Below are 27,500 nucleotides of genomic sequence, written 5' to 3'. Positions count from 1 at the left end.
ACCTCCACCTCTCTATAAACCCTATAAGGTCATTACAGCAGTCACGTGACCTCACAGGAACCACAGAGAGAATGACCCTCCAAACAACACACATCACATCACATCCAACAACTCAACTACATCATTTCTGTCTGTTCACTTGTGCGACACAAGAACTGTGACAATATTTTCATGACAAGCATTTCTCCCCTAAAACTGCTGTAAATAAAAAGACAATAATGAGAATGTAAGGAGGACCAGACGAGAGAAGATCTGAACACAAGCTGTGTTCTGTGTGTGATTGTGCGACCCACGTATGTTCATTCAGTCATCACGTGCTGTATGTAGAGTAGAATTCAGTTGTTGTTACCTGAATCATGAGCTGTGATGATGAGTGTGTACTTGTCTTGTGTCTCACGGTCCAGAGTTTGAATGAGACTCAGCTGACCGCTGGACGTGAGGCTGAACGCTGCATCATTCTCACTGCTTAGAGCGTAGCTCACCTGACCGTTACTGCCCAGATCATCATCACCGGCCACCACCTGACAACACACAACACAACCACCTTAAAACACAAACAACAACTCAAACACAACACAAACATCTTGAAACACAAACAACTCAAACACACAACACACAAACATCTTAAAACACAAACAACAACTAAAACACAACACAAACATCTTGAAACACAAACAACAACACAACCTTAAAACACAAACAACAACTCAAACACAACACAAACATCTTGAAACACAAACAACTCAAACACAACACAAACATCTTGAAACACAAACAACAACACAACCTTAAAACACAAACAACAACTCAAACACAACACAAACATCTTGAAACACAAACAACAACACAACCTTAAAACACAAACAACTCAAACACACAACACACAAACATCTTAAAACACAAACAACAACTAAAACACAACACAAACATCTTGAAACACAAACAACAACACAACCTTAAAACACAAACAACTCAAACACACAACACAAACATCTTGAAACACAAACAACAACCAAACACACAACACACAAACATCTTAAAACACAAACAACTCAAACACAACACAAACATCTTGAAACACAAACAACTCAAACACACAACACACAAACATCTTAAAACACAAACAACAACTAAAACACAACACAAACATCTTGAAACACAAACAACAACACAACCTTAAAACACAAACAACTCAAACACACAACACAAACATCTTGAAACACAAACAACAACTCAAACACACCACAAACATCTTGAAACACAAACAACTCAAACACACAAACATCTTAAAACACAAACAACTCAAACACACAACACACAAACATCTTAAAACACAAACAACTCAAACACACAACACACAAACATCTTAAAACACAAACAACTCAAACACAACACAAACATCTTGAAACACAAACAACTCAAACACACAACACAAACATCTAAACACAAACAACAACTCAAACACAACACAAACATCTTGAAACACAAACAACAACTAAACACACAACACAAACACTAACTCAACACAACAACACAACACAACACAACAACTCAACACAACACAACACACAGTACACTTCAACTCAGCACAACAACACAACGCAACACAACAACACAACTCAGCACAACAACACAACTCAACACAACTCAGCATAACCCAACACACAGTACACTTCAACTCAGCACAACAACACAACTCAACACAACAACACAACTACATAACCCAACACACTAACATCAACACACACTCAACACACAACTCCCGACACACAACGAACACAAACATCTTGAAACACTCACAACCAAAACTTAAACACAAACAACAACTCACCAACACAAACACTAAACACAAACAATCAACACCAACACATTACAGTTTTTTTCAATTGTTTACACGCAATTTTGAAAACCGGGTTCTTTTTTTCACAATATAAGCACAATTATCCAAACACCACACTCAATTTGCATAATTCCTAGATTGTTTGCAAAATGACACACTTCAGTCAAAACATACACCCTTCAGTCAAAACATATACACATATTTGTGAAAATGCTATTAGTTTTCATTTAACCAACACAGTCCTCAATGATCAGACACTATTGCAGCCAGTTTCACACTGCTGTGATAAATAAAAAACACATTTGTACAAAACTAATTTTAGGAAATAGCATGTGCTAGATTTTTGGCCACACGTTGTTATGTAAGGGATAATTTAGATGAAAAAAAGTGACAAACCCACAANTTAAAACACAAACAACAACTCAAACACAACACAAACATCTTGAAACACAAACAACAACACAACCTTAAAACACAAACAACTCAAACACACAACACACAAACATCTTAAAACACAAACAACAACTAAAACACAACACAAACATCTTGAAACACAAACAACAACACAACCTTAAAACACACAACAACTCAAACACACAACACAAACATCTTGAAACACAAACAACAACCAAACACACAACACACAAACATCTTAAAACACAAACAACTCAAACACAACACAAACATCTTGAAACACAAACAACTCAAACACACAACACACAAACATCTTAAAACACAAACAACAACTAAAACACAACACAAACATCTTGAAACACAAACAACAACACAACCTTAAAACACAAACAACTCAAACACACAACACAAACATCTTGAAACACAAACAACAACTCAAACACACCACAAACATCTTGAAACACAAACAACTCAAACACACAAACATCTTAAAACACAAACAACTCAAACACACAACACACAAACATCTTAAAACACAAACAACTCAAACACACAACACACAAACATCTTAAAACACAAACAACTCAAACACAACACAAACATCTTGAAACACAAACAACTCACAACACACAACACAACAACATACTTGTAAACACAAACAACAACTCAAACAACAAACACAAACATCTTGAAACACAAACAACAACTCAAACAACACAACACAAAACATAAAAAACACAAACATTTACAGTTTTTTTCAATTGTTTACACGCAATTTTGAAAACCGGGTTCTTTTTTTCACAATATAAGCACAATTATCCAAACACCACACTCAATTTGCATAATTCCTAGATTGTTTGCAAAATAGACACCCTTCAGTCAAAACATATACACATATTTGTGAAAATGCTATTAGTTTTCATTTAACCAACACAGTCCTCAATGATCAGACACTATTGCAGCCAGTTTCACACTGCTGTGATAAATAAAAAACACATTTGTACAAAACTAATTTTAGGAAATAGCATGTGCTAGATTTTTGGCCACACGTTGTTATGTAAGGGATAATTTAGATGAAAAAAAGTGACAAACCCACAACATTCTTCATGATTAGTTTGAGATATAGGGAGAATGTACACAAATTGGCCTACTATAAACTTACCAAGCACTGCACAACACTGATGCTGCAGACTGAATATTTCAAGTATTTATTTCAATACTTACAGTATTTCTTACCATAATCAGTTACAGTAATCAACCAACAATGAAATCAATGAAACAAATAAAATCTGTAGACAAATAAAAATTACTGCATGAAGTACATACACTTTGACTCTGAAGAAAAACTACTGTAAAAGCAACAAGAATACTGTAACTATTCATCATCTCTCCGTCTGGCTGGATCAGGCCATAAGATTTCATCCACATCACAGGCTATGTCTTGATTGGCAAGGCACTGTTGGAAGAATCGCCTCGTGTGACGAATCCACCCCTGCACAGAAGCTGCTTCGATATGATCACAGGCCTGCTCCATGGCCTGAATGAGGGGCAAACGGTCATAGGGCCGCAGGTCGTATACCTTCCACCGCCATGCTGAAAAAAACTCTTCTATTGGATTCAGGAAGGGGGAGTATGGGGGAAGGTATAAGACTTCAAATTCAGGGTGCTCGTGGAACCAATTGTGGACCAGAGCAGCCCGATGGAATGAGACATTGTCCCAAACGACAATGTACCGCATCTGGTCCACTTGGTTTAATGCTGTGACAATCTCGTGCAATCTGTCAAGAAATGCAAGTATTAGATTTGCATTATAGGGTCCCAGATTTGCATGGTGGTGGAGGACCCCATTTTGTGTAATAGCAGCGCAAAGGGTGATGTTACCCCCTCGCTGCCCTGGCACATTGGTGATTGCCCTGTGTCCAATTACATTTCTCCCTCTTCTTCTTCTTCTTCATCTAGCTCCTTCCATTTTTGTTGAAGACAGGTGAACTCACCTGCTGCCTTTTATAGCACAGCTGAGTGCTGCGTTTTCAAATTAGCACATGTGTGCTTCCACACCTGGTGGATGTGATTATCCAATTCGTTTCATTAGTGTGGTCATTGGCAATCCGGGGCTTTGTAATGACAAGGAAGTAACCTCACAATCCTTATCTGTGTCTAAGGTGTGAAAATGTGTGTAGAGTTTTACAAATCACTGTGTGTAATGTTTTGCAAAAAGGGTGAAGCAGACATTGTGTGTAATGTTGTGCAAATCTGTGGAGGTGTTTTGCTCATTGGAGTAGAATTTTGCAAATTGTGTGGAAATTTTTATTTTAGTGTGTAAACAATCGTAAAAAACTGTAAAACACAAACAACTCAAACACACAACACAAACACACAACATTCTTATAGCCAAATCACTACATTGCAGAGGTGTAAAGAGTACCTGAAAACGTCTCGGTTACGGATGTAACCTCAGTTCCCTGATGGAGTGAACGAGACGTTGTGTCAAACCGACAGATGGGGTTCGTCCCTGAGAACCAATCGTTTCCGACTACTTAGAAAAGGCCAATGAAAATTGGCGAATGAAATTTGCATGCCAGACTCCGCCCCCGGAAATCCGGGTATAAAAGGGAGACGGCGTGCCTCATTCATTCACCTTTGTTCTGAGGAGCCTGAGACCTCTCACGACTGTTGCAGTGGACAGCACGTGTTGTGGCAAGGAGGACACAACGTCTCGTTCCCTCCATCAGGGAACTGAGGTTACATCCGTAACCGAGACGTTCCCTTTCTGTCGGTCTCTCGACGTTGTGTCGAGCCGACAGATGGGGTTCCTATGGAAAACGCCACAACACTGTGCCCTGTCACAATCTCTAGCGAAGCGACGGTGACTGGCCTGGGCTTGTCAGCCGTGAGTGCTACCGCGAAATTGTAACCTACCAGTGGGTAGGTAGGGGGTCCCAGAGCTTTCTTGAAAGGTGGGAAGGTCCCTGCCTTCGGCCTCACAGGCGGCGGCCTTGTTTCTCTAACAGCGAGAAGCCGCCCGGAACCGTAAGGCCACTGGGTAAGTGCTACTTCCTCAAGTGGGGGATGCGCTACAGAGACCACTTCCTACCGCAGGGAGGAGACTAGTGGAGATACCAACATGGTCTCACCGTTAAGGGAGAGCTCATGGGAAGAATGTGCGGACTGAAGGAGTTAACCGCGAGGTGGAGGTCCACCTAAGGAAGGTCATGGGTTACCAAGGTGGGAACCAGCATGAGGATACATCAGACGGAACCGCCCTGCTGGGGGGTTGCAACGTCTGGTAGCACTAGGTCCGGTTAGAGCTATGTTGTGGATAACTCAGTTGGTACCCAGCCTAAGGGGCAGGGCTGCTCTGCCCAGCCCGCCCGCAGGAGGTGCTTGCTTTAGTGATGGATGGAGTGCCTGTTCTTCACCCAATGGGGGAAAAAGGGAGGCTAGTTAGTACACCGACCCCCCTAGAAGAAGGGGGGGGTACTGTCATAGGCATACACCCTACCGGCCACCGGTCTTGCCTGATGCCCGCAAGACTCGAGCTGACCCTATTTTACTTACACCTTGCGACAGGGGAGACTCCGTCGCAAGGTGTAGCACCGTCTGCTAGCTCGAACACCTCTGGAACCGCCGAGACGCCCAGGGGAAGTCGCCGCAGGAAGGGACCGTCCGCTGCACCACGTCGTAGAACCGGCAATCTGGAGTTGCTAAGTAGTAGCGAGAGTTGATCTTCATAAGCGAAGGCTCCGAAGAACAAAAGGTGAATGAATGAAGCACGCCGTCTCCCTTTTATACCCGGATTTCCGGGGGCGGAGTCCGGCATGCAAATTTCATTCGCCAATTTTCATTGGCCTTTTCTAAGTAGTCGGAAGCGATTGGTTCTCAGGGACGAACCCCATCTGTCGGTTCGACACAACGTCGAGACACCGACAGAAAGGGAACCATACTTAAGTAAAAGTACAGATACCTTGCAGTATTTATTACTCCATTACAAGTTACAAGTCACCAATTCCAAAACGACTTCAGTAAAAGTCTTTGAGTATCTGATTTGAACAGTACTTGAGTATTTTACTCATACTGAATGTAGGCTCAAAGCAGCACTAGTCCTCAACACTTAAGAGACATGTCAGTGAAAAACAAGAAACAGTGGATACGTGAGGAGAGCAATCGCATTTATTTTCTTAAATCATAATAAGACTGAACACCTCAAAATTGCAACAAATCATGGTCGACACCATAACCTACGTCATTACAAACACCCAAGTCTCATTTAAGCTCAAGTGCTCATAAGTAAACCAAACTCCTTCAAAAAGGTCTCTTCAATATAATGAATAAATAAAATAATGTTAAGTAAAATTAAAAGTCAAGGCCTTTTTGCACTGGACATGCTGGTTTGGCCTCATCGCCAGCTGCAGTCATGTCCTCATTTCACATATAATCTGCCAGCGATTGACATCTACCTGATACTGCACTCGTATTCACATAAAGAAGCCATGTTGACAAGTTTTAGTAAGTTAGGGCAAAATCCACAAGATTATAGTACCTGCAATGCCCTGTAAATGGCCATATTAATTCTTCTGTAGCAAAAATAAACTGCTGCAAAAAAAGTGTGATAGGTGCCATGCAAAATGTAATGTGTAACTGCATTAGTCATTACACATGTAGTGGAGTAAAGAGTACATATACTTGTTCAAAAATGTAGTCAAGTAGAGAGTAAAAGTTGCTGATATCTTTAATACTCAGTACAACTACAAAGTAGCCAAAAAGATACTTAAGTACAGTAACTAAGTACATTTACTCCAATACTCTACACCACTGCTACATTGGTATAATAAGGTTCTATCTGCATTCCGAGCAGTTCTGAGATATTGAGCTTTAAAGTTTTTGCATTCCATTTGACTTTGTAGATACAACCTTTTCGTTTTCCGAAAAATTCCCAAAATGTACACACCGTAAAGAAAAAACAACACATGATGTAAATGAGTCGTCACAGAATAAAAATATGTAAATAGCTCAATTTTGACAAACAATGTCAGATGGAACCTTATAATTCCAAAGTGACAAAATGTAGAACAGAGCAAATCTGCAAACTGGAGTCAAAAGATCATTCTCACAGACAAGCCGAACAGAATAAAGGTTTTCAAAAATACACAAACTTTGTGATTCTAGTGTGAGAAAAAAGCAATGACAGTCAATGACGAGTGTGACACAATTTTCAAATGTTATCTTCTCATTTGTCTTTCTGTTTCTCATGAGAGTTTGTGTAAAGTATTTTCAGACCTGCATTCAGCTCCATACTGCCTGCTGACCCCTGACCCTGACACAGAGACACTGATGCTGGTGAGATCACCTTTATTAAGTCATGTAGTCATTGCATTAAACTTTACACCTTTTCACAAGTGACAGGTGATGTCAAAAGTCTGTACGAGTCACTTCACGGTTTGTTTTGGTTTTGGTTCATAATGGCAAATTCAGCTATAAATTTATTTCCTAATTGTCTCACAGTCCTCATTTTTTTGTTTAATTATGGCATTATCAAGTAAGGGATAATGTCCAGGCAGCCGGTTGTTATGGCAGAAATAATCCCCGACAGTGTGATCAGGACGTGATCTTGTGTCTCACTGAAGGGTTATTTCTCGATAACAGCCGGCTGCTTGTACATGATCCCACTTATTACACGCCTACTTGCTACATGAGAAAAAACTGGACATGAAATGTGAATTTGAAATATTTTATTAGCTCATTTTTACCAAATGCAGACCCTCCGTGAGGAAAAGCCGTCTAGTTTCAGTTTTAAAGTAAGAAACGACGTTCAAACGTCACAAACAGGCAAATTGGTTTAATCATTTGTAAATATAATGTCATATGTTATTAAAAGACATATTTATCATTCATTTTTGTGTAATATTAAACTGCCCCTCTCAAAATGATTTGCAGCATCCGGGTTACAGGTGTTATTAGTTTTGAGCGGTTGTTATTTGAAAATAACAACCCTTGGAATGTCCCGACTGGCCAATCAGAATCAATCATTCAAATGAGCCGTGTAATAACTGGGAATAACAAACCTGCAAATGTCGTGACTGGCCAATCAGATTCAAGCATTCCAACGAGCCGCGTAATAATAGGTTTTATTGAATGTGTAAAGTATTCATAATAGACTAAGGCATTTGGGCCGGTTTCACAGACAAGGCTTAAGGCTAGTCCCAGACTCAGAGTAACCTTTGACCCGTTTTAACTGAATATAACTTGTCCAGAAATATCTTAAAATATCTCAGTGCCAGTGTTTTGTCTCGAGATGCACACCAGTTATGTATTCTTCTAAGGCATTTTTATAAAAGCGAGATAAATATCCTAATTCAACTAAGGTTTAGTCCTGGCTAGAGATGCAACGATTATAGATTTTGTTGGTACGATTATAGTCTGAGGAATAATCACGGTTGCACGATTATGACGATTATTATGTCTACATTAATTTCTAAATTTTTACTGGCCCTGACAAAAAATTTACTTGCCTGCCACAAAAAGTAATAAATAAATAATAATGTCTAGTTATTAGTTAGTTTTTTTACCTTAACCGCAATCTTAATAAATAAGCTCATAATACCAATAAACTATTAGCCCAACTCTAATAATAGTCAATTAGTTAGTAATAAAATTAGAACAAATGATCAAATTACAAGCAATAGCACAAATAAATGTAATAAAGCAAACACACAAATGAAATGAACAGTGCTTTTTAGGTGTTTCAGGTTGGTCTAACTGTGGTTCCCTTTCTGTCGGTCTCTCGACGTTGTGTCAAACCGACAGAATGGGGTTTGTCTTGAGAACCTATCATCTTCTGAGTATTTAGAAAAGGCCAATGAAAATTGGCGAATGAAATTTGCATGCCGGGCTCCTCCCCGGATGTCCGGGTATAAGAGGGAAGCCGTTCATTCCATTCATTCACCTTTGGTCTGAGGAGCCTAAAGCATCCTCCCCCGACCGCTGGGGTGGGCGGCCAGTGTTGTGGCATGAGGGACACAACGTCTCGTTCCCTCCATCAGGGAACCGAGGTTACATCCGTAACCAAGACGTTCCCTTTCTGTCGGTCTCTCGACGTTGTGTCGAACCGACAGAATGGGGTTCCTATGGAAAACGCCACAGCACTGAGCCGCGTCACAATCTCTGCGGAGCGACGTTGACTGGCCTGGGCGAGTCAGACGAACACGCTAACGCGAAATTATGACCTTCCAGTGGAGAGGAAGGGGGACCCAGAGCTTTCCACAAAAAGTTGGGAAGCCCCCTAACGCCGGCCGTCACGGGCGGAGGCCTGATTCTCTAAATGGCGAGAAGCCGCCCGGCACCGTACGGGCCACTGGGTAAGCATTATTCCCCCCTGGGGGGGAAAAACGCTGCAGAGGCCACTACCTACCGTAGGGAGGAATTAGTGGAGACACCACATGGTCTCACCATCAGGGGAGAACTCATGGGAGGAATGTGCGGACTGCAGGAGTTAACCGCAAGGTGGGAGTCCACCTGGGGAGGTCATGGGTTGCCAAGGTGGGAACCATTCATGAGGATACATCAGACGGAACAGCCCACGGAGGGGGGGTTACCACGTCTGGAGCACTAGGTCCGGTTAGAGCTATGTGGGAGATAACTCAACTGTTCCCCGGCCTAAAGGGGCAGGGCTGCTCTGCCCAGCCTGTCCCCTGGAAGGGTGCTTAGTGATGGATGGAATGCCTGTTCTTTACCCGAGGGGAAAGAAGTGAGGCGGGATCGCCACTGCTCCCCCCGGAGGGGGAAGGGCTTCCGCAGGCGTATGCCCTACCGGCTGCCGGTCCCACACCTTGCCAGGATGCGGGCTGACACCGGTTCCGCGCGTAGGTATTAGAACCTCACGGAGTTGTTGGGCATAGCCCAACCCGCAGCTCTGCAGATGTCTGCCAGAGAGGCGCCCTGAGCCAGTGCCCATGAGGGGTGTGCCTCACTCCCAACGGGCAGGGGCGAATTGAGATCGGTATGCCCTAACGAGGGCATCCACGATCCAGTGCGCCAGCCTCTGTTTGGAGACAGCCCTCCTGCTGACCTCCGAAACAGACAAAGAGCTGCTCAGAGCTTCTGGGCTCTGCGTGCGGTCCAAGTAGAGGCGCCGTGCGCGTACTGGACACGACACGGATAGGTTGGGTCTTCCTCCCCGGTGGGGAGCGCCTGCAGGTTCACCACCTGGTCTCTCGGGAGAGTGGTGGGAACCTTGGGCACGTAGCCGGGGCGGGGTCTCAAGATAACGTGAGAATCCCGGCCCCGAGTTCTAGGCAATCTGTGGACACGGAGGGTGCTTGTAGATCCCCTACCCTCTTGGAGGTGAGCGCCATGCGGAAAGCCGTCTTTATCAAGACTGAGAAAGAGCGGCAACCCCGAGAGGCTCGAAGGGGGCGGGGCCTCTTGAGGCCCGCCACCTAGGTCGCAAGAGGGTACGGAGCGCGGGTAAGGTGGTCACCCTCTCGCGCCCCTTAGGAACCTAATGACCAGGTCGTGCTGTCCCAGAGGCTACCCAGCACTTGGGTCATGATGAGCGGCCGTAGCGGCTACATACATTCCCAGTGTGGAGGGGGAGAGGTTACTCCCCCGTCTCTCTTGAGGACGGGACAGCTCGTACCCGACCGAGCAACTCCGCGGGTCTTCTCGCCGAGAAGAGCACCAGGACGAGAAGAGGCGCCACCTATGGGCGTATAGCCGCCCAGTGGCCGAAGCCCTAGCCTGAGTGACGTCCCAACCGGACCGGGGGTGGGTCACTCAGGATCTCCTCGTCCCGTCCAGACATGGAGACCAGGTTTTGCCTGGGATGCCGTAACGTGCCCCTTCCCCTGGGGAAGCTGTCCGCCAGGGGGAGCGGCCAGGGGGGAGTTGTTGTCAGAGCCTCAGCTCCGAGAACCAAGTCCTGGTTAGGCCGAAGGGGCGTAACTAGTACCACTTGATGCTCCTCTTCCCTGGCCTTGCACAGGCCCTGTGCAATGAGGCTCACTGGGGGGAAGCGTACTTCCGCTTGTCCCGCGGCCAGCTGTGCGCAAGGGCATCCGTGCCGAGGGTACCTCGGACAGGGAGTACCAAAGCGGACAATGGGTGGAGTCCGGGGAGGCAACAGGACCACCTGTGCCTGGCCGAACTGCCCCAAATGAGCCGGCTGCGCGGGGAGGGAGTCGCCACTCTCCGCGAGGCGTCGACTGACGAGAGAGCGCATCGGCTGTCTGGTTCAGGACGCCTGGGATGTGTGTGGCTCGCAGGGAGCTGATCACCTGCTGACTCCAGAGGAGGAGGCGTCGGGCGAGTCATGTTAGCTGCTGTGAGTGAAAGAATACGCCACAGCAGCTGTGCTGTCCGACCGGACCAGCACGTGCTTCCCTGCACGAGAGGTAGTAGCCTCCTCAATGCAAGTAGCACAACCAACAACTCTAGGCAGTTGAAATGCCAACGCAGGCGGGGGCCCGTCCACCGCCCCGACACTGCTTGCCCGTTGCACACGGCACCCCAACCTTGCAGGGAGGCATCCCAAAGGGGACCCCTGTCCGCAAGAAGGTCATGGAGACCAGGGGGTTAGGGTGTGTCGGCAGAAAAGCGTGTGACCATACGCCTGCTGCCGGTGTGCCACGCTCTCCAAGGAACTTGACTCTGCAGCCAGTGTTGGAGCGGTCGTATGTGCATCGACCCGAGGGGGACCACCCCCGCCGAGGATGCCATGTATCCCAGGAGCCTCTGAAATTGTTTCAGGGGGACCGCTGACTGTCTGAAAGCTTCAGGCAGTTCAACACTGATCGGGTGCGCTCTGTAGTCAGTCGCACTGCCTCTGGGAGGCCGCGTGGGTGCGGGCTTCCTCGTCGCGGGTCTCGCGCCCCCCGCGGGGGGTGAGCGGGGCCGCTCATGAGGACAGAGTCGAGTTCCATACCGAGAAAGAGGACGCTCTGCACCGGGGAGAGCTTGCTCTTCTCAGTTGACCTGTAGCCCCACCGATCTAGGTGCCGGAGCACCAGGTCCCTGTGTGTACACAACAGATCTCGAGAGTGCGCCAAACTGAGCCAGTCGTCGAGATAGTTTAGTACCCGCACACCTCCTTCCCTAAGGGGAAGGAGGGCGGCTTCCACGACCTTCGTAAAGACTCGTGGAGACAGGGACAGACCGAAGGGGAGGACCCTGTACTGATATGCCCGTCCCTCGAACACGAACCGTCGGAACGGCCGATGTCGAGGGAGGATCGAGACATGAAGTACGCGTCCTTCAGGTCGATTGCCATGAACCAGTCCTGACACCTGACGGACGTCAGGATGCGCTTCTGCGTGATCAACCTGAAAGGCAGCTATTGTGTAGGTGCCTGTTCAGAACACACAGACCCAAGATAGGGCGCAACCCCCCGCCTTTCTTGGGGACAATGAAGTACAGGCTGTAAAACCCGTTGAACATCTCGGCTGGTGAGACGGGCTCGATCACTCCCTTCACCAGAAGGGTGGCGACCTCGGCCCGAAGTACGGGAACATCCTAGCCTCTGACTGAGGTATATCGGATGCTGAACTTGGCGGGCGTGAGGCGACTGGATCGCGTAGCCGAGACGGATCGTCTTCCCTAGCCAGCCTGACAGTCTGGGAAGCCGGACAGGCTCCCAGAAATGAGACGGGGACTAAAGGTACGATCTTTTTCATCGTCCCCCCGGGGGGTGGTTCGATGGCTAGCAGTACGGATTCCTTGCCGGGGGAGGTCCCCCGGGGAGGAGATCGGCTCTGCTGTTTTTCCTGCCTGGCGACTGCGCAGCTCAACGCACTGTCTGACTGAGAGTGCTGAGGGCTGGTGTTTATACTCGACATTGCGCTTCGCCATGACGCAACGTCGAGTTTGCCGTTCACCGTCGTGCAGAGGGTGAGAGCGGCTGTGGTAACCCAGAGAGAGAGGAAACTCTCCTTTTTTGAGAGTAAGTGGGCGCTAGCCCCCCGGAGGGGGCCAGCAGATGGAGAGACGGGGCAGGATCCGTCCCTATCCGACTTCCCAGCGATGTGGCTGGGGTCGGGCCCAATGGTAGCCTCGATCCCCCTGAGGTCTTCCCATGACGGCCGCTTCGCCGCGGCTGCTGATGGGGCGATGGTCTCCTCTTCGCTGTCTCCTCCAGGGGGGGCCGCCTGAGTGGGGGGGGCCAGAGCTGGAGGGCGTCGAAGAGGACCAGGGCTGCTGGGAAGCAGACAGTGCACGGGACTCGACGGCCGAGGCGGCCGAGTTGCGGCACGGAGGACTGCTTCTTACTGTCGAGAACCCTCCGGGGAGGCCGCGTGCGGGTCTCGCGCCCCCCCCGACGGGCGGGGGGTGAGCGGGGCCGCTGCGGCTCGACAGTAACACCAACCAGCCCCCCCTTGCGAGACGGGTACGTCGAGAAAGCGGACCTTCTCAGCGTTACTCATCTGCGCAAGTATCGGCCAGAGGAGTTTCTCATGGACCACAAGTGTGGACATCGTCCGACCCAGGGCCCGCGTGGTCACCTTGGTCGCCCGTAGAGCGAGGTCGGTGGCGGCGCGGAGTTCCTGCATAAGCGCTGGGTCGGTCTTACCCTCGTGGAGCTCTCTCAACGCCCTGGCCTGGCAGGAGCCATAGCGTGGAGAGAGGAGGCAGCTTGGTCCGCCGCAATGTAAGCTCTCGACACCAGAGATGCCGAGACACCACATGCTTTGGACGGGAGTCTAGGTCGAGCCCCCCCAGGTGGCCGCCACCTACGGGCACGAGTGCACCGCGGCGGCAACTCCACCTGGGGACACCGACGCATCCTCCAGCTGTCTCAACCTCGAGGGAAGAGAGGGTGACGGAACTTTGTTTGACGTGAAACGTGCCGGAAAGGGGCGTTCCAGGTCTTACTAAGTTCCTCATGCACTTCCGGTAAACACGGCACTGGGGGCGGGCGCGGCTTGGAGCCGCGCTCAAACCCGAGGCGCCATGTAGCCAGCCGCGAGTGCCGGGAGAGGCAGTGCGGGCACTGCAACCCAACACTCACGGCGGCCCGGGAAAGCATGGCCGACATCTCGACATCCGCTTTTTCCTGGGCTCGACCCCCCGAGGGAGGGAGCCCGAGGAATCGTCGGAGTCGGATGGCAGTACGTCACCCCCCGATGCTGCAAGAGACCTCTCATCATCACGCATCGTGTCCGAATACGTGATTGAGGAATAAGACGGCGGACCGTCTTTTTGGGGAACGGTCAGACGAGCGAAACGAGGTGTGAACGGTCCGTGAGCCGTGGCTGGCGGATTATCGCTCACAGTAATCCTCATCTCACCCTCGCTGCTTGCCATAGCGGACGGCAGGGCCGTAGTCCTGCCGCCACGGAACGGGGAGCAAACGAGGTGGTGGCTGAGTCCCGTGGGAACACAGCCACCTGTGACGCAACGTCTGAATCGTCACCGCCCGCAGTGCGGGCAGGACGTATCCACAACGTCTGCCCCAGCGTACTGGAAGCAGGCATTGTGTCCGTCCCCCTCCTCGATGAGTGTGTTGCACCCATGAGAACAGCGGGACAAGCCACGCTGGAGAAATTTGCTCTTTTAGAAAAGGAAATTTGCTCGAACACCTCCGGAACTGCCGAGACGCCCAGGGGAGAGTCACTGCAGGAAGGGACCGTCCGCTGTCCACGTCGTAGATTCCAGCAGAAAGAATGATCACCCAGATCGTAGAGAAGCTCACCAGATGCGTAGGCTCTGAAGAACAAAAGGTGAATGAATGAGCACGCCGGCTTCCCTCTTATACCCGGACATCCGGGGAGGAGCCCGGCATGCAAATTTCATTCGCCAATTTTCATTGGCCTTTTCTAAATACTCAGAAGATGATAGGTTCTCAAGAGGAACCCCATTCTGTCGGTTCGACACAACGTCGAGAGACCGACAGAAAGGGAACGTCTTGGTTACGGATGTAACCTCGGTTCCCTGATGGAGGGAACGAGACGTTGTGTCCCTCATGCCACAACACTGGCCGCCCACCCCAGCGGTCGGGGGAGGATGCTTTAGGCTCCTCAGACCAAAGGTGAATGAATGAGCACGCCGGCTTCCCTCTTATACCCGGACATCCGGGGAGGAGCCCAGCATGCAAATTTCATTCGCCAATTTTCATTGGCCTTTTCTAAATACTCAGAAGATGATAGGTTCTCAAGACAAACCCCATTCTGTCGGTTCGACACAACGTCTCGTTCCCTCCATCAGGGAACCGAGGTTACATCCGTAACCAAGACGTTATTAGGTACAGAAACTGAATAAAGGAGTCAAATGTAAAATAACACTTCATAGTCTTCACAGTATACTGAAATATAAAGTTGATCAGTCAGGAGCAGTGAGTGTGTTTTGTCTTTGTTTTTTGTTGTTTGATGAGCATTAAAACAGATATATGTATTATGCTGCTGTCCCTTTAAGAGCTAGCGCGCACGGATCACATGCTTTTTATTTCCCCACTGTTTTTGTTTACAGCAAACTATAATGGATTTATCAACGTGATATAGAGCCCATTCTCTAAATAATAACACCAAATAAGTTCAATTGGTTCAACTTGCGTCAGGAATAGACGTTGAATTTGAGCTTGCGCATACAGAATGTACTCATCCTGTGAGCCGTCCTCGACGCGACGCTTCTCGTCCGGTGTGCGACTCCATTAACTTAATGCCGCTTTGTTTGTTTACGTTGCACTGAAAGCCCAACCGTCACCGCTACAGCCCTGATGGTGAATGTACTGTAAGACTGGCTGTTTGGTCTCTCTGCCATGTTAATCTAGTGTGTGTTGTGGTCTCCGTGTCTCTGATAAACACAACTCTTTAGATGGTGCAGTGCTGGTGTAACTTTGTTTGTGCAAGTTGCAACGTTTCCGTTCCGTGCAACAGAAACATGCGGTGTAACGGAGCCTTTACGATTAATTAACCGTGAGGTTTTTAAGCGCGGTTAATAGTAAACCTCGGTAATCGCTGCATACCTAGTCCTGGCTATAGTTAAGCCATGTCTGTGAAAGCGGGCCTTGATGTGTTTTGTGTACTTGCCTGTAAGATGTTTCTGGGCAGGTTCCCTAAGTTCTCCTGGACAGTGATGGTGTAGGGTGACTGCTCGAACGTTGGCAAACAGTCGTTCACGTCCAAAAGCACAATGTTGACGGTAGATCGATCCGTGCGGGGACTGCTGCCGCGGTCTGCCGCCTGCACCACCAGAGAATACAACGCCCGCATTTCCCGATCGAGAGGTTTGGCCACTGAAATAACTCCCGTCACAGAGTCAATCCGAAAATCTGAATTGATGTTCCCAGCCGCAATGGAAAAGCGAATCTGGCCATTGGTTCCCTCATCTGCGTCGCTGGCAAACACCTGGAGCACGTCTGTTCCGGTGAGCGTGTTCTCCTCGATCTCCATGTCGTAGATGTTTTGAGAGAAGCCGGGCGTGTTATCGTTCACGTCCAGCACGATCATTGTGATCTCCATGCTGGAGGAGAGAGGAGGTTCACCTTTATCTGTGGCCACAAGCGTCAGTGTGTAGTTTGACATCTCCTCACGGTCCAGTTCTCCCACTAACATCACCTCACCATTGATGTTCCCCATGCTAAACTTGTGTCCGAACGTGCCCTTCAGAGAATATTCCACATAACTGTTGGGCCCGCTGTCTGCGTCGGTGGCCCGAGCGCTAAACACCACGGTGTCCACTGGAGTATTCTCCTGAACATACGCCATCTTCTGAGAGATGAAGGTGGGCGGGCAGTCGTTGACGTCCAGCAGTATGATGGACACCTGAGCGGTACTGGTGAAGCGTGTCATGGGGGGCGGAGCCAGGTCATTGACGGTGATAACCAGGTTGTAGAACGACTGTGTCTCTCGATCCAAAGACTTCCTGGTCTGCAGGACGCCAAGGTCAGTTATGGAAAACTGGGACTGCGGGTCGCCTGATGCAATGGCGTAATGTAACTCTGCGTTCAGACCTGAAAAACCACAGACATGTTCCATTAACAAATCGTTTGACCTCTGATGTCATTTACTCAGAAACATACTGCAGGTCGATTTTAAAGGATTATGATATAAAAGCAAGAGCAGTTCATCTGTATAATCTATCAATCACCTTACAGAACCAATGACATCATGAACATAAATACTCAAATCTGTAGAGTTTGATTTTGTTCTTAGTTGTATTTTAAGCCTGTAAATCTCCTAACATTGCTCATGAGAAATAGAAATAGTAATAGAAAGGAAGCATAACTGAGTTTGGAGGTGTATAATGTAGACTGTAGAGGTCAAATAAACAGAAGATAATGTCAAAAATCTTCATTTGACGTCACAGATGTCTAGGAGAAATGATGGAGATGTTAAAGAGAAGTCATCTGAATCTAGATTGTGTGTTATTCAGCCGTTCTAAAGGAATACAGAGATCTCCTGTACGTTACTGTAGATGACAGTGTGGGTGGTGATCATGTGTGTTTTTGTGATGCAGGTGATGTGTAGATGTGATCTCAGCTCTAGTTGAGCATTCACACTGCTGTCACTCATGTGGAACACCTTCCCACACACGTCCTGTTTACAAAACATGTCACAATCTAAACACACAGAGGTCAGGAAATGTGTCCGCTCTCATATCAGTAGATGTGGGACTGCAGGAACAAACACATGGACCAGAGGAAACCGAAACAAGACTGAAGCTTTACCCACATTTCACCTCAACAAGAACACATGACAGTTTATTGAGAATGAATAAATAACGTCTGTTTTCAGGACCATGAGGGGCTTTTGCATTGTGCCATTATTCTGATGACATCGTTTCGGTAGTTCAAATGAAAACATGTTTAGGTCTTTACATTCAGAGGTTCTGATTCACAGATGTAGTCAATGAAATCATTTGGGACTAAAACTAGAAGCGGTTATATTGAAGCTGACATTCTCCAGGCCTCCATTTTAAAGGGCTCATATGACACGAACAGGTGTTGTTCTGTGTCTTTGGTGTGTTATAAGTCGCTCATGCATGTATTAGACGTGTAAAATTGCAGAAATGAAAGTGTGGGAACAAAAGATGCGTTCTATGTAAAAGCGAACGCTCACCCAGACCTGCCTGAAACACCTCGTGTAGCCACACCCCCACAAATCTACATCAGTTGGTGGTCTGATTTGACTAAGACCGCCCAAATGTAGACGCAAGTAAGGTGGGCGTACCTGTCAGTACGACTGAAGAGGAACCTGATGTTCCAAATATGGTCAGAGGCGTCACATTTCCGTCACACGCTTGCAGTGTTCCACCAATCACTACGCACTGGTGAACTGGCCAATCACAGCACACCTCGCTTTTCAGAGCCATGAGCTTTGTAAAACATCCGCGCGTTTCAGAGAGGTGGAGCAAAGAGGAGATACAAACATGCACGGTGTGTGGAAAATACAGTGTTTTTAACCTTAAGTCCTGTTTACACATTACATCACATCTGAAACAAACCATAATATTCATTTTAGCCGTGTCATATGACCCCTTTAAAATGTCTTTAGATTCCCAGGTTTTCAAATGGCATGAAAATAATGACACAATGATTTGATTTTCTTTTTCAGAATTTCAAGTCAATCAGCACGGATGTTTGTGTGGGTCTTTTCATCTGGTTTTCATGTGTGATATAGTCATTTCAATGACTGGATGATGTGTGGAGCTGTGTGTTGTGTGTCATACCATCATCTGCGTCTCTGGCGCTCACTGTGAGCACAGACGTGCCCGGGTTTAAAGTCTCCAGGACGGAGGTGCTGTATACGGAGCTGTTGAAGATGGGCGGATTGTCATTGATGTCCAGAATGTTGAAGTAGACCCGGACGAAGCTGAAGAGACCTCCGCCGTCCTGAGCCTGAACCGTCAGGATATAGAACTGCTGAGACTCATGGTCCAGAGGACGGGTGACGTTAAACACGCCAGTCACAGGGTTCAGGAGGAAGGTGCTGTCTTCATCATCCTCCTCTATAGAGTACGTCACCTCACCGTTCAGCCCGGAGTCTGAATCGCTGGCCAAGATAGCGGCCACGACAGAGCCTGAATGAACAACAACAGAAACCTGATGAGTTTGTGTCAACAGCCCACAGATCCTGATGTGTGAAGTTCATGTCTTATAGTACCTGGAGCTGTGTCCTCTGGGATGTCGAAGGAATACACGGAGCGGGAAAACTTGGGTGTGTGATCGTTGACATCGCTGACGGTGATGTTGACTCGCACATCAGATGACTGCTGCCCGTCATCCGCCCGCACCAGCAGCGAATACTTGGAGCGACGCTCTCTGTCCAGACGCTTGGTGGCGATCAGATCCCCGGACTCAGGATCGATGTGGAAGCTGTCGTCCGCTCCGCTGATGATGGCATAGGTCACCAGAGCATTCGGACCCTGAACACACATCACACTGCTGTAATTCTCTTCTCCAGCTTTAAAGTGAACATGAAAACCACATTTGCATTTAACCTGTTTATTGTGAATTATATACAAGAGCTCTGAACACACATGTGCTGGACACTCACTTTACTTTTATCAGCAAAATGTAGACACACAACTTAGATTTGTTTCAAAAAGTGATGTCAGGTTCCTGTGCTGGCAATTAGTGAAAGTGCAAAGTATTTCATTTCCAAACTGGTGTTGAGTTTCTGAGGTCAGAGACCAGTCTGCAGCTGACACACAACACCAGTGAAGAAAGACACACAACACACAACTTCACATGTGTGAGGAGGAGGTGAGACGGGCTGAGAGAGAGTGAGACAGCTCTGCAGGGCTCTTTCAACTGGCTCCTGTATAAAGTGAGTGAAGAGATCATGTGACAGCACTGAACAACATCTGATAGTGCAGTGACAGTCCAACACTGCTGACAGATCACAACACAATAGGACTACACACACACATCACGCACACACATTCAAACACACACACCTCACACACACACATTCAAACACACACACAAACACACACACACATCATGCACAAAAAAAATATGTCCCCACAAGGACAAGGATTTTGGATATTGCCATCTTTGTGGGGACATTTTGTCGCCATACCGTAGGGTTTACCAGGTGCACACACACACACACGCACACACATACAGAGTTCTATCAGTCTCCTCACATGTACTTTATAATGCTTTAACATTGATCTCTGTTTGTCTTTCTCAGAAAAGCTCCTAGTTCCTTTAGTCTGGTGTGCTGGAAAAGAGGGACAAAGGGGCGAGTATTAATCTTCTGTCATTGATCAGTGCAGCAGACCTCTGGATTTCTCATCAGCCACCTGGACCCGCCCCCTCTTCCGCCCGAGAGCCACTAAACACTGTGATGGACTTCTCAGACCTCAAGCCTTCACGTGATTCATACTAAAGAGCGCTGGAGTTGAACTGCCCGAGGGAGGCGGGGCCCGTCCAACAGCCAATGAAAACACAGACTGAACGAAACATACGGAAAGTCACTCAAGACATTCAGAGAGGAGCTAAACCCTACAGAAAAACTCCTCAGTGTGCTTTAAGAGTTTCTCAGTGACTTCAGTCTCTCTCTCTCTCTCTCTCTCTGATCATTATGGGATCATTCAGCTGTAGCATTTGGCAAACATTGTCTTTATCACACGTATATGCTTTAATGTGAGACTGATCCGGCCCTGCTCTCTGACTCTTAGCTTTAGCTTTTCTGTACAGATGTGACACAAAAAGCTCTACAGGAATAACTCTGGACGGGATTTAGACATGCTGTTAGTGGCCAAGTCGAAGAAACCCCACAATTCCTGACCATCATGCCCAGAGTTCCCTTTCTGTCGGTCTCTCGACATTGTGTCGTACCGACAAATTGGGGTTTGTCTTGAGAACCTATCATCTGAGTATTTAGAAAAGGCCAATGAAAATTGGCGAATGAAATTTGCATGCCGGACTCCTCCCCGGATATCCGGGTATAAGAGGGAAGCCGGCGTGCTCCTTCATTCACCTTTTGTTCTTCAGAGCCTACGCATCTGATGAGCTTCTCTATGATCTTTGGTGATCATTTTTCTGCTGGAATCTACGACGTGGTGCAGCGGATGGTCCCTTCCTGCAGTGACTCTCCCCTGGGCGTCTCGGCAGTTCTGGAGGTGTTCGAGCTAATTTCCTTTCTAAAAGAGCAAATTTCTCCAGCGTGGCTTGTCCCGCTGTTCTCATGGGTGCAACACACTCATCGAGGAGGGGGGCACCTAGATCGGTTGGGGCTACAGGTCAACTGAGAAAAGAGCAAGCTCTCCCCGGTGCAGAGCATCCTCCTTCTCGGTATGGAACTCGACTCTGTCCCCATGACAGCGCGACTGACTACAGAGCGCACCCAGTCAGTGTTGAACTGCCTGAAGCTTTCGGGTAGTCAGCGGTCCCCCTGAAACTATTTCAGAGGCTCCTGGGATACATGGCATCCTCGGCGGGGGTCCCCCCCTCGGGACGATGCACATGCGACTGCTCCAAACACTGGCTACAGAGTCAGGTTCCTTGGAGAGCGTGGCACACAGGCAGCAGGCGTATGGTCATCACGCTTTTCTGCCGACGCACCCTGACCCCCTGGTCTCCCATGACCTTCTGCGGACAAGGGTCCCCTTAGGGATGCCTCCCTGCAGGGTTGGGGTACCGTGTGCAATGGGCACGCAGTGTCGGGGCGGTGGACGGGCCCCCGCCTGCGTTGGCATATCTACTGCCTTGAGTTGTTGGCTGTGCTACTTGCACTGAGGAGGCTACTACCTCTCGTGCAGGACAAGCACGTGCTGGTCCGGACAGCACAGCTGCCGTGGCGTATATCAATCGTCAGGGTGGCATTCGCTCACGGCAGCTAACACGACTCGCCCGGCGCCTCCTCCTCTGGAGTCAGCAGGTGACCAGTTCCCTGCTAGCTACACACATCCCAGGCGTCCTGAACCAGACAGCCGATGCGCTCTCTCGTCAGTCGACGCCTCGCGGAGAGTAGCGACTCCATCCCCGCACAGTCCGGCTCATTGGAAGCAGTTCGGCCAGGCGCAGGTGGACCTGTTTGCCTCCCCGGACTCCACTCATTGTCCGCTTTGGTACTCCCTGACCGAGGCACCCCTCGGCACGGATGCCCTTGCGCACAGCTGGCCGCGGGACAAGCGGAAGTACGCCTTCCCCCAGTGAGCCTCATTGCACAGGTCTTGTGCAAGGCCAGGGAAAAGGAGCATCAAGTGTACTAGTTACGCCCCATTGGCCTAACCAGGACTTGGTTCTCGGAGCTAAGGCTCTTGACAACAACTCCCCCCTGGCCGCTCCCCCTGGCGAAGGACCTGGTTTCCCAGGGGAAGGGGCACGTTACGGCATCCCAGGCAGAACCCTGGCTCCTCCATGTCTGGACGGGATGAGGAGATCCTGAGTGGCCCACCCCCTGTCTGGTTGGGACATCACTCAGGCTAGGGCCTCGGCCACTAGGCGGCTACACACCCATAAGTGGTGCCTCTTCTCGTCCTGGTGCTCTTCTCGGCGAGAAGACCCACGGAGTTGCTCGATCGGGAACGGGCTGTCCCTTCCTCAAAAGAGACTGGGGAGTAACCTCTCCCCCCTCCACACTGGGAGTGTATGTAGCCGCTACGGCCGCTCATCACGACCCAGTTGCTGGGAAGCCTCTGGGACAGCACAACCTGGTCATTAGGTTCCTAAGGGGCGCGAGAAGGCGACCGCCTCATCCACGCTCCGTACCCTCTTGCGACCTAGGTGGCGGGCCTCAAGAGGCCCCGCCCCCTTCGAGCCTCTCGGAGCTGCCGCTCTTTCTCACCTCTCGATAAAGACGACTCTCCTGATGGCGCTCACCTCCAAGAGGGTAGGGGACCTGCAAGCACCCTCCGTGTTCACAGATTGCCTAGAACTTGGGCCCGGGGATTCTCATGTTATCCTGAGACCCCGTCCCAGCTACGTGCCCAAAGTTCCCACCACTCTCCCGAGAGACCAGGTGGTGAACCTGCAGGCGCTCCCCACCGGGGAGGAAGACCCAACCCCTTCCGTGTTGTGTCCAGTACACGCACTGCGCCTCTACTTGGACCGCACACAGAGCTTCAGAAGCTCTGAGCAGCTCTTTGTCTGTTTTGGAGGTCAGCAGAGGGAGGGCTGTCTCCAAACAGAGGCTGGCGCACTGGATCGTGGATGCCGTCGTTATGACATACCGATCTCAAAATCGCCCCTGCCTGTTGAGAGTGAGGCACACTCCTCATGGGCACTGGCTCAGGGCGCCTCTCTGGCAGACATCTGCAGAGCTGCGGGTTGGGCTATGCCCAACAACTCCGCGAGGTTCTAATACCTATGCACGAAACCGGTGTCAGCCCGCGTCCTGCAGGGCAACGTGTAGGACCGGCAGCCAGTAGGAAGTACGCCTGCAAAAGCCCTTCCCCCTTCCTCTAGGGGGATCAGCGGCTATTACGCCTCCCTTCTTTCCCCACTGGGTAAAGAACAGGCATTCCATCCATCACTAAGTACCTTCCTGGCAGAGCAGCCCTGCCCCTTAGGCCGGGGAACAGTTGAGTTTTCTGCCACATAGCTCTAACCGGACCTAGTGCTTCAGACGTGGTAACCCCCCCTCCGTGGGCGGTTCCGTCTGATGTATCCTCATGAATGGTTCCCACCTCGGCAACCCATGACCTCCCTAGGTGGACTCCCACCTTGCGGTTAACTCCTTAGTCCGCACATTTTCCATGAGTTCTCCGCTGTTGGCGAGACCATGTGGTGTCTCCACTAATTCCTCCCTACGGTAGCTAGTGGCCCCGGGGGGGAATAATGCTTACCCAGTGGCCCGTACGGTGCCGGGTGGCTTCTCGCCATTTAGAGAACTAGGCCTCCGCCCGTGACGGCCGGTGACAGGGGCTTCCCAACTTTGTGTAAAGCTCTGGGTCCCCCTTCCTCTCCACTGGAGGGTCATAATTTCGCGTTAGCGTGTTTGTCTGACTCGCCCAGGCCAGTCAACGTCGCTCCGCAGAGATTGTGATGTGGCTCAGTGCTGTGGCGTTTTCCATAGGAACCCCATTCTGTCGGTTCGACACAACGTCGAGAGACCGACAGAAAGGGAACGTCTTGGTTACGGATGTAACCTCGGTTCCCTGATGGAGGGAACGAGACTTTGTGTCCCTCATGCCACAACACTGGCCGCCCACCCCAGCGGTTGGGGGAGGATGCTTTAGTCTCCTCAGACCAACATGTGAATGAATTAGCACGCCTGCTTCCCTCTTATACCCGGACATCCTGGGAGGAGCCCGGCATGCAAATTTCATTCGCCAATTTTCATTGGCCTTTTCTAAATACTCAGAAGATGATAGGTTCTCAAGACAAACCTCATTCTGTCGGTTTGACACAACGTCTCGTTCCCTCCATCAGCGAACCGAGGTTACATCCGTAACCAAGACGTTACATCCGTAACCAAGGCGTTTGCCTTTTAAAAACACAGCAGCAAAATTCTTCTGTAATATCTCAATTATTCCTAATAATTACACATTACATAAAGTAGTAAAATAAAAGTATATCAATAATTGTCAATGTTAATATAAAGTTTTTGAAAATATAATTGCAATGAGTGTATTGTCATAGGTCATGATTTCCAGGTAGTATTTTGGTGACATTAGTGTCATCTCAGACCCAGCAAACACAGAACGTTCCCCTAACATTAGAATTTTGGTTCCCTTTGGTCATTTTTGGGGAACCAAAAAATAACGTTCTAAGAACGTTGCAGGATGTTTTTTTTTTTAAATAACCAGAAAATAACATTCCCTGATGGTTGTTTATTGGTTATTTTTTTGCAACCAGAAAATAACAAGAAAATAACTCCCTGATGGTTCTTTTTTGGCTATTTTTTAATGGTAAAAATTGTCAAAACTGGTAAACGTCAGTGACATGTGCAATACAGAAATTAAGATCACATTAACACATGTTATACTGACCAAATAAAATTAATAAATGTGCCCTTTAAAGGCTGAAAATAATAAACTATTTAAGCTAAATACAATCATAAATGGATTTGTATTTCTTTAGTGCGCTCGAGCACGTGCATTCTCCGCTCTGCCGCGCACTCCCGTCATTTAAAAATTAACGGTCATTTCATTTTACCTCACCGACTAACACATTAGTTTAGCGGTTTATTTATTTTTATTTTTTATTTAAAAACTTACAGATTTGAGACTAAACTTATATTTTCGTGATTTTCGATTGATTTGACACATCTAAATCAACACACCGTGATGAAAGGACTGAAACTCAGGGCTTTTGATTGTTATAACTAAAGTCGCACTATACTTCTGTGGTGAGACAAGAATATTGTTAGCCTGAAGATAATTAAATGTTTATTCTTCTGTCAAAAAAAAATCTGCTTTAAATCATGTGTATTGTGTTGAAGTCATTGGTTATTTTATTTCAATATCTATAATGTCTGATGCTGAGGTAAACACAGTGTGGTTTTATTAGAAATGATATACAGTGCTGTTTAAATCGAAAATGACTTCAGTAATGAAAAAGAAGAATCTAATGCGTTGATTTCATATTGTGTGGGATGATGTATTTTACTTATTTTAATTAGATGAGATAAGCGATGGATAAAAACACAGCATGGATGTACTCATAACTGACGTGTAAGTTAGTGAGGGCAAACGGACCCGAGAAAAATATTTTAGGCTAACGTTAGTTTCTGGTTCCCAGAAAGTTTTTTTTAAGGTTTGTTATCTTTACATAAATAAAACATTACTTTCATGGTTTCTATAACGTTAGGGAAATGTTCCCTAAACCCGTTGGTTTTTAACGTTCAATTTCCGCAAAGAAAACTTTCCTGGAGAACCAAAAACGAACCTTAGAAAATAACGTTCGGGGAACTAAAAACTAACCAAAAATTGTTAGCTGGGGAGCAAGAAACATTTTTTCTGTGTATAAAAGTTTGTGTGCTGTAATCTGTGTCAGGGTTAAATAAATGATGATACATTATGATTATATGATTGTGATTTTATTCTCAGCGCTGGAGAAGTGAAAAAAGATACTGTACAGACACACAGAGAGTTGGATTTCTCTCAGCGCTGGGTTTAATGTCGTCTTTCTGTCTGAGCTGTCACAGACAGAGACCTTTAATACTTTAGACTGAATCCAGTGATGTAACATGAACTCCAGCGACCGTACGGCTGCCAACACAACGTCATCAATCTACATATTTAGCGTTCCGTGTGTCAGGTGACCTCGATGTGCAGGAAAAAGCCGAACGCTGAACTAAGAGTTTCATTTCTAAAGTCTGAATATTGTCACAGAACATCAGTTCTCTAGACTGCTGCCTTTCTTTCTGCTTGATTAAAATCAATCTAGCGCTGCAAAAACACCTCAAACGTTGCGTATCGTCAGCTCTGGGTGCGTCAATGTGTCTGGAGGCGGAGCTAAAGAAACTCCGCCCACACTTCTGCTAGCGCCATTACAGATGTATATCAATCAACATCTGACGCTGTTCATGTGGCGGGAACGGATCTGTCGGTGTGCTGAGCGCATGTATAAACCTTGGTGTGTTTTCTGACAAAGATGTCTTGTGTTCTGTATTCCGGAGGGAATGTTTACCTCGTCCGCATCAGTGGCTGTTAACTGCATTATCCTGAAGCCATCACTGATGTTCTCCTGGATGATGACGTCCAGAGAGTCTGTAGGAAACACTGGAGGATTGTCATTCACGTCCTGTAGGGTGATCTCAACCTGAGAGAGAGAGAGAGAGAGAGAGAGATCCCACTGTCACTGAATGTTGTCAGATTCTTCACTCTCATTAGCCACATGTGCAGTCAGCATCTGTGTTGTCATCGAGAGATATAACTGAGACAACAACACTGCAAAAAATGACTTTCTTACTTAGTCTTTTTTTCTTGTTTTCGAGTAAAAATGTCTAAACATTCTTGAATCAAGAAGCATTTTCTTGATGAGCAAACTGACCTAAGAAAATAAGTCTTGTTTGTAGTAAAAAAATATGAAATTTCAGTGAATTTGTGCTTAAAACAAGCAAAAAAATCTGCCAATGGGGTAAGAAAAATAATCTTGAATTGAGTGACTAAGAAAAAGGTCAACCTTATTTCAAGATTATTTTTCTTACCCCATTGGCAGATTTTTTTGCTTGTTTTAAGCACAAATTCACTGAAATTTCATATTTTTTGACTACAAACAAGACTTATTTTCTTAGGTCAGTTTGCTCATCAAGAAAATGCTTCTTGATTCAAGAATGTTTAGACATTTTTACTCGAAAACAAGAAAAAAAGACTAAGTAAGAAAGTCATTTTTTGCAGTGTAAACCACACACACACACAC

General features: G+C 47.7%; 1 protein-coding gene across 1 annotated transcript in view; it reads right to left on the bottom strand.

The window, feature by feature from the left end:
* Nucleotides 1-26,900, bottom strand: part of LOC130549981 (protocadherin Fat 4-like) — a gene marked incomplete at its 5' end in the record, with an annotated part of 60,494 nt that extends 33,594 nt beyond the window's left edge. Inside the window, 5 exons of the mRNA XM_057327311.1 lie at nt 350-521; nt 16,270-17,192; nt 18,911-19,261; nt 19,345-19,606; nt 26,769-26,900. Of these exons, the coding sequence (XP_057183294.1) occupies nt 350-521; nt 16,270-17,192; nt 18,911-19,261; nt 19,345-19,606; nt 26,769-26,900 (1,840 nt within the window). The remainder of the gene's footprint in view (nt 1-349; nt 522-16,269; nt 17,193-18,910; nt 19,262-19,344; nt 19,607-26,768) is intronic.
* Between the last annotated feature and the right edge of the window lie 600 nt (nt 26,901-27,500).

The sequence above is a fragment of the Triplophysa rosa genome, unplaced genomic scaffold (genome assembly GCF_024868665.1).
Source record: "Triplophysa rosa unplaced genomic scaffold, Trosa_1v2 scaffold204_ERROPOS660750+, whole genome shotgun sequence".
Lineage (NCBI taxonomy): Eukaryota > Metazoa > Chordata > Actinopteri > Cypriniformes > Nemacheilidae > Triplophysa > Triplophysa rosa.
The sequence above is the reverse complement of the archived record's forward strand: the minus strand, read 5'-3'. Positions and strand labels throughout refer to the sequence as shown.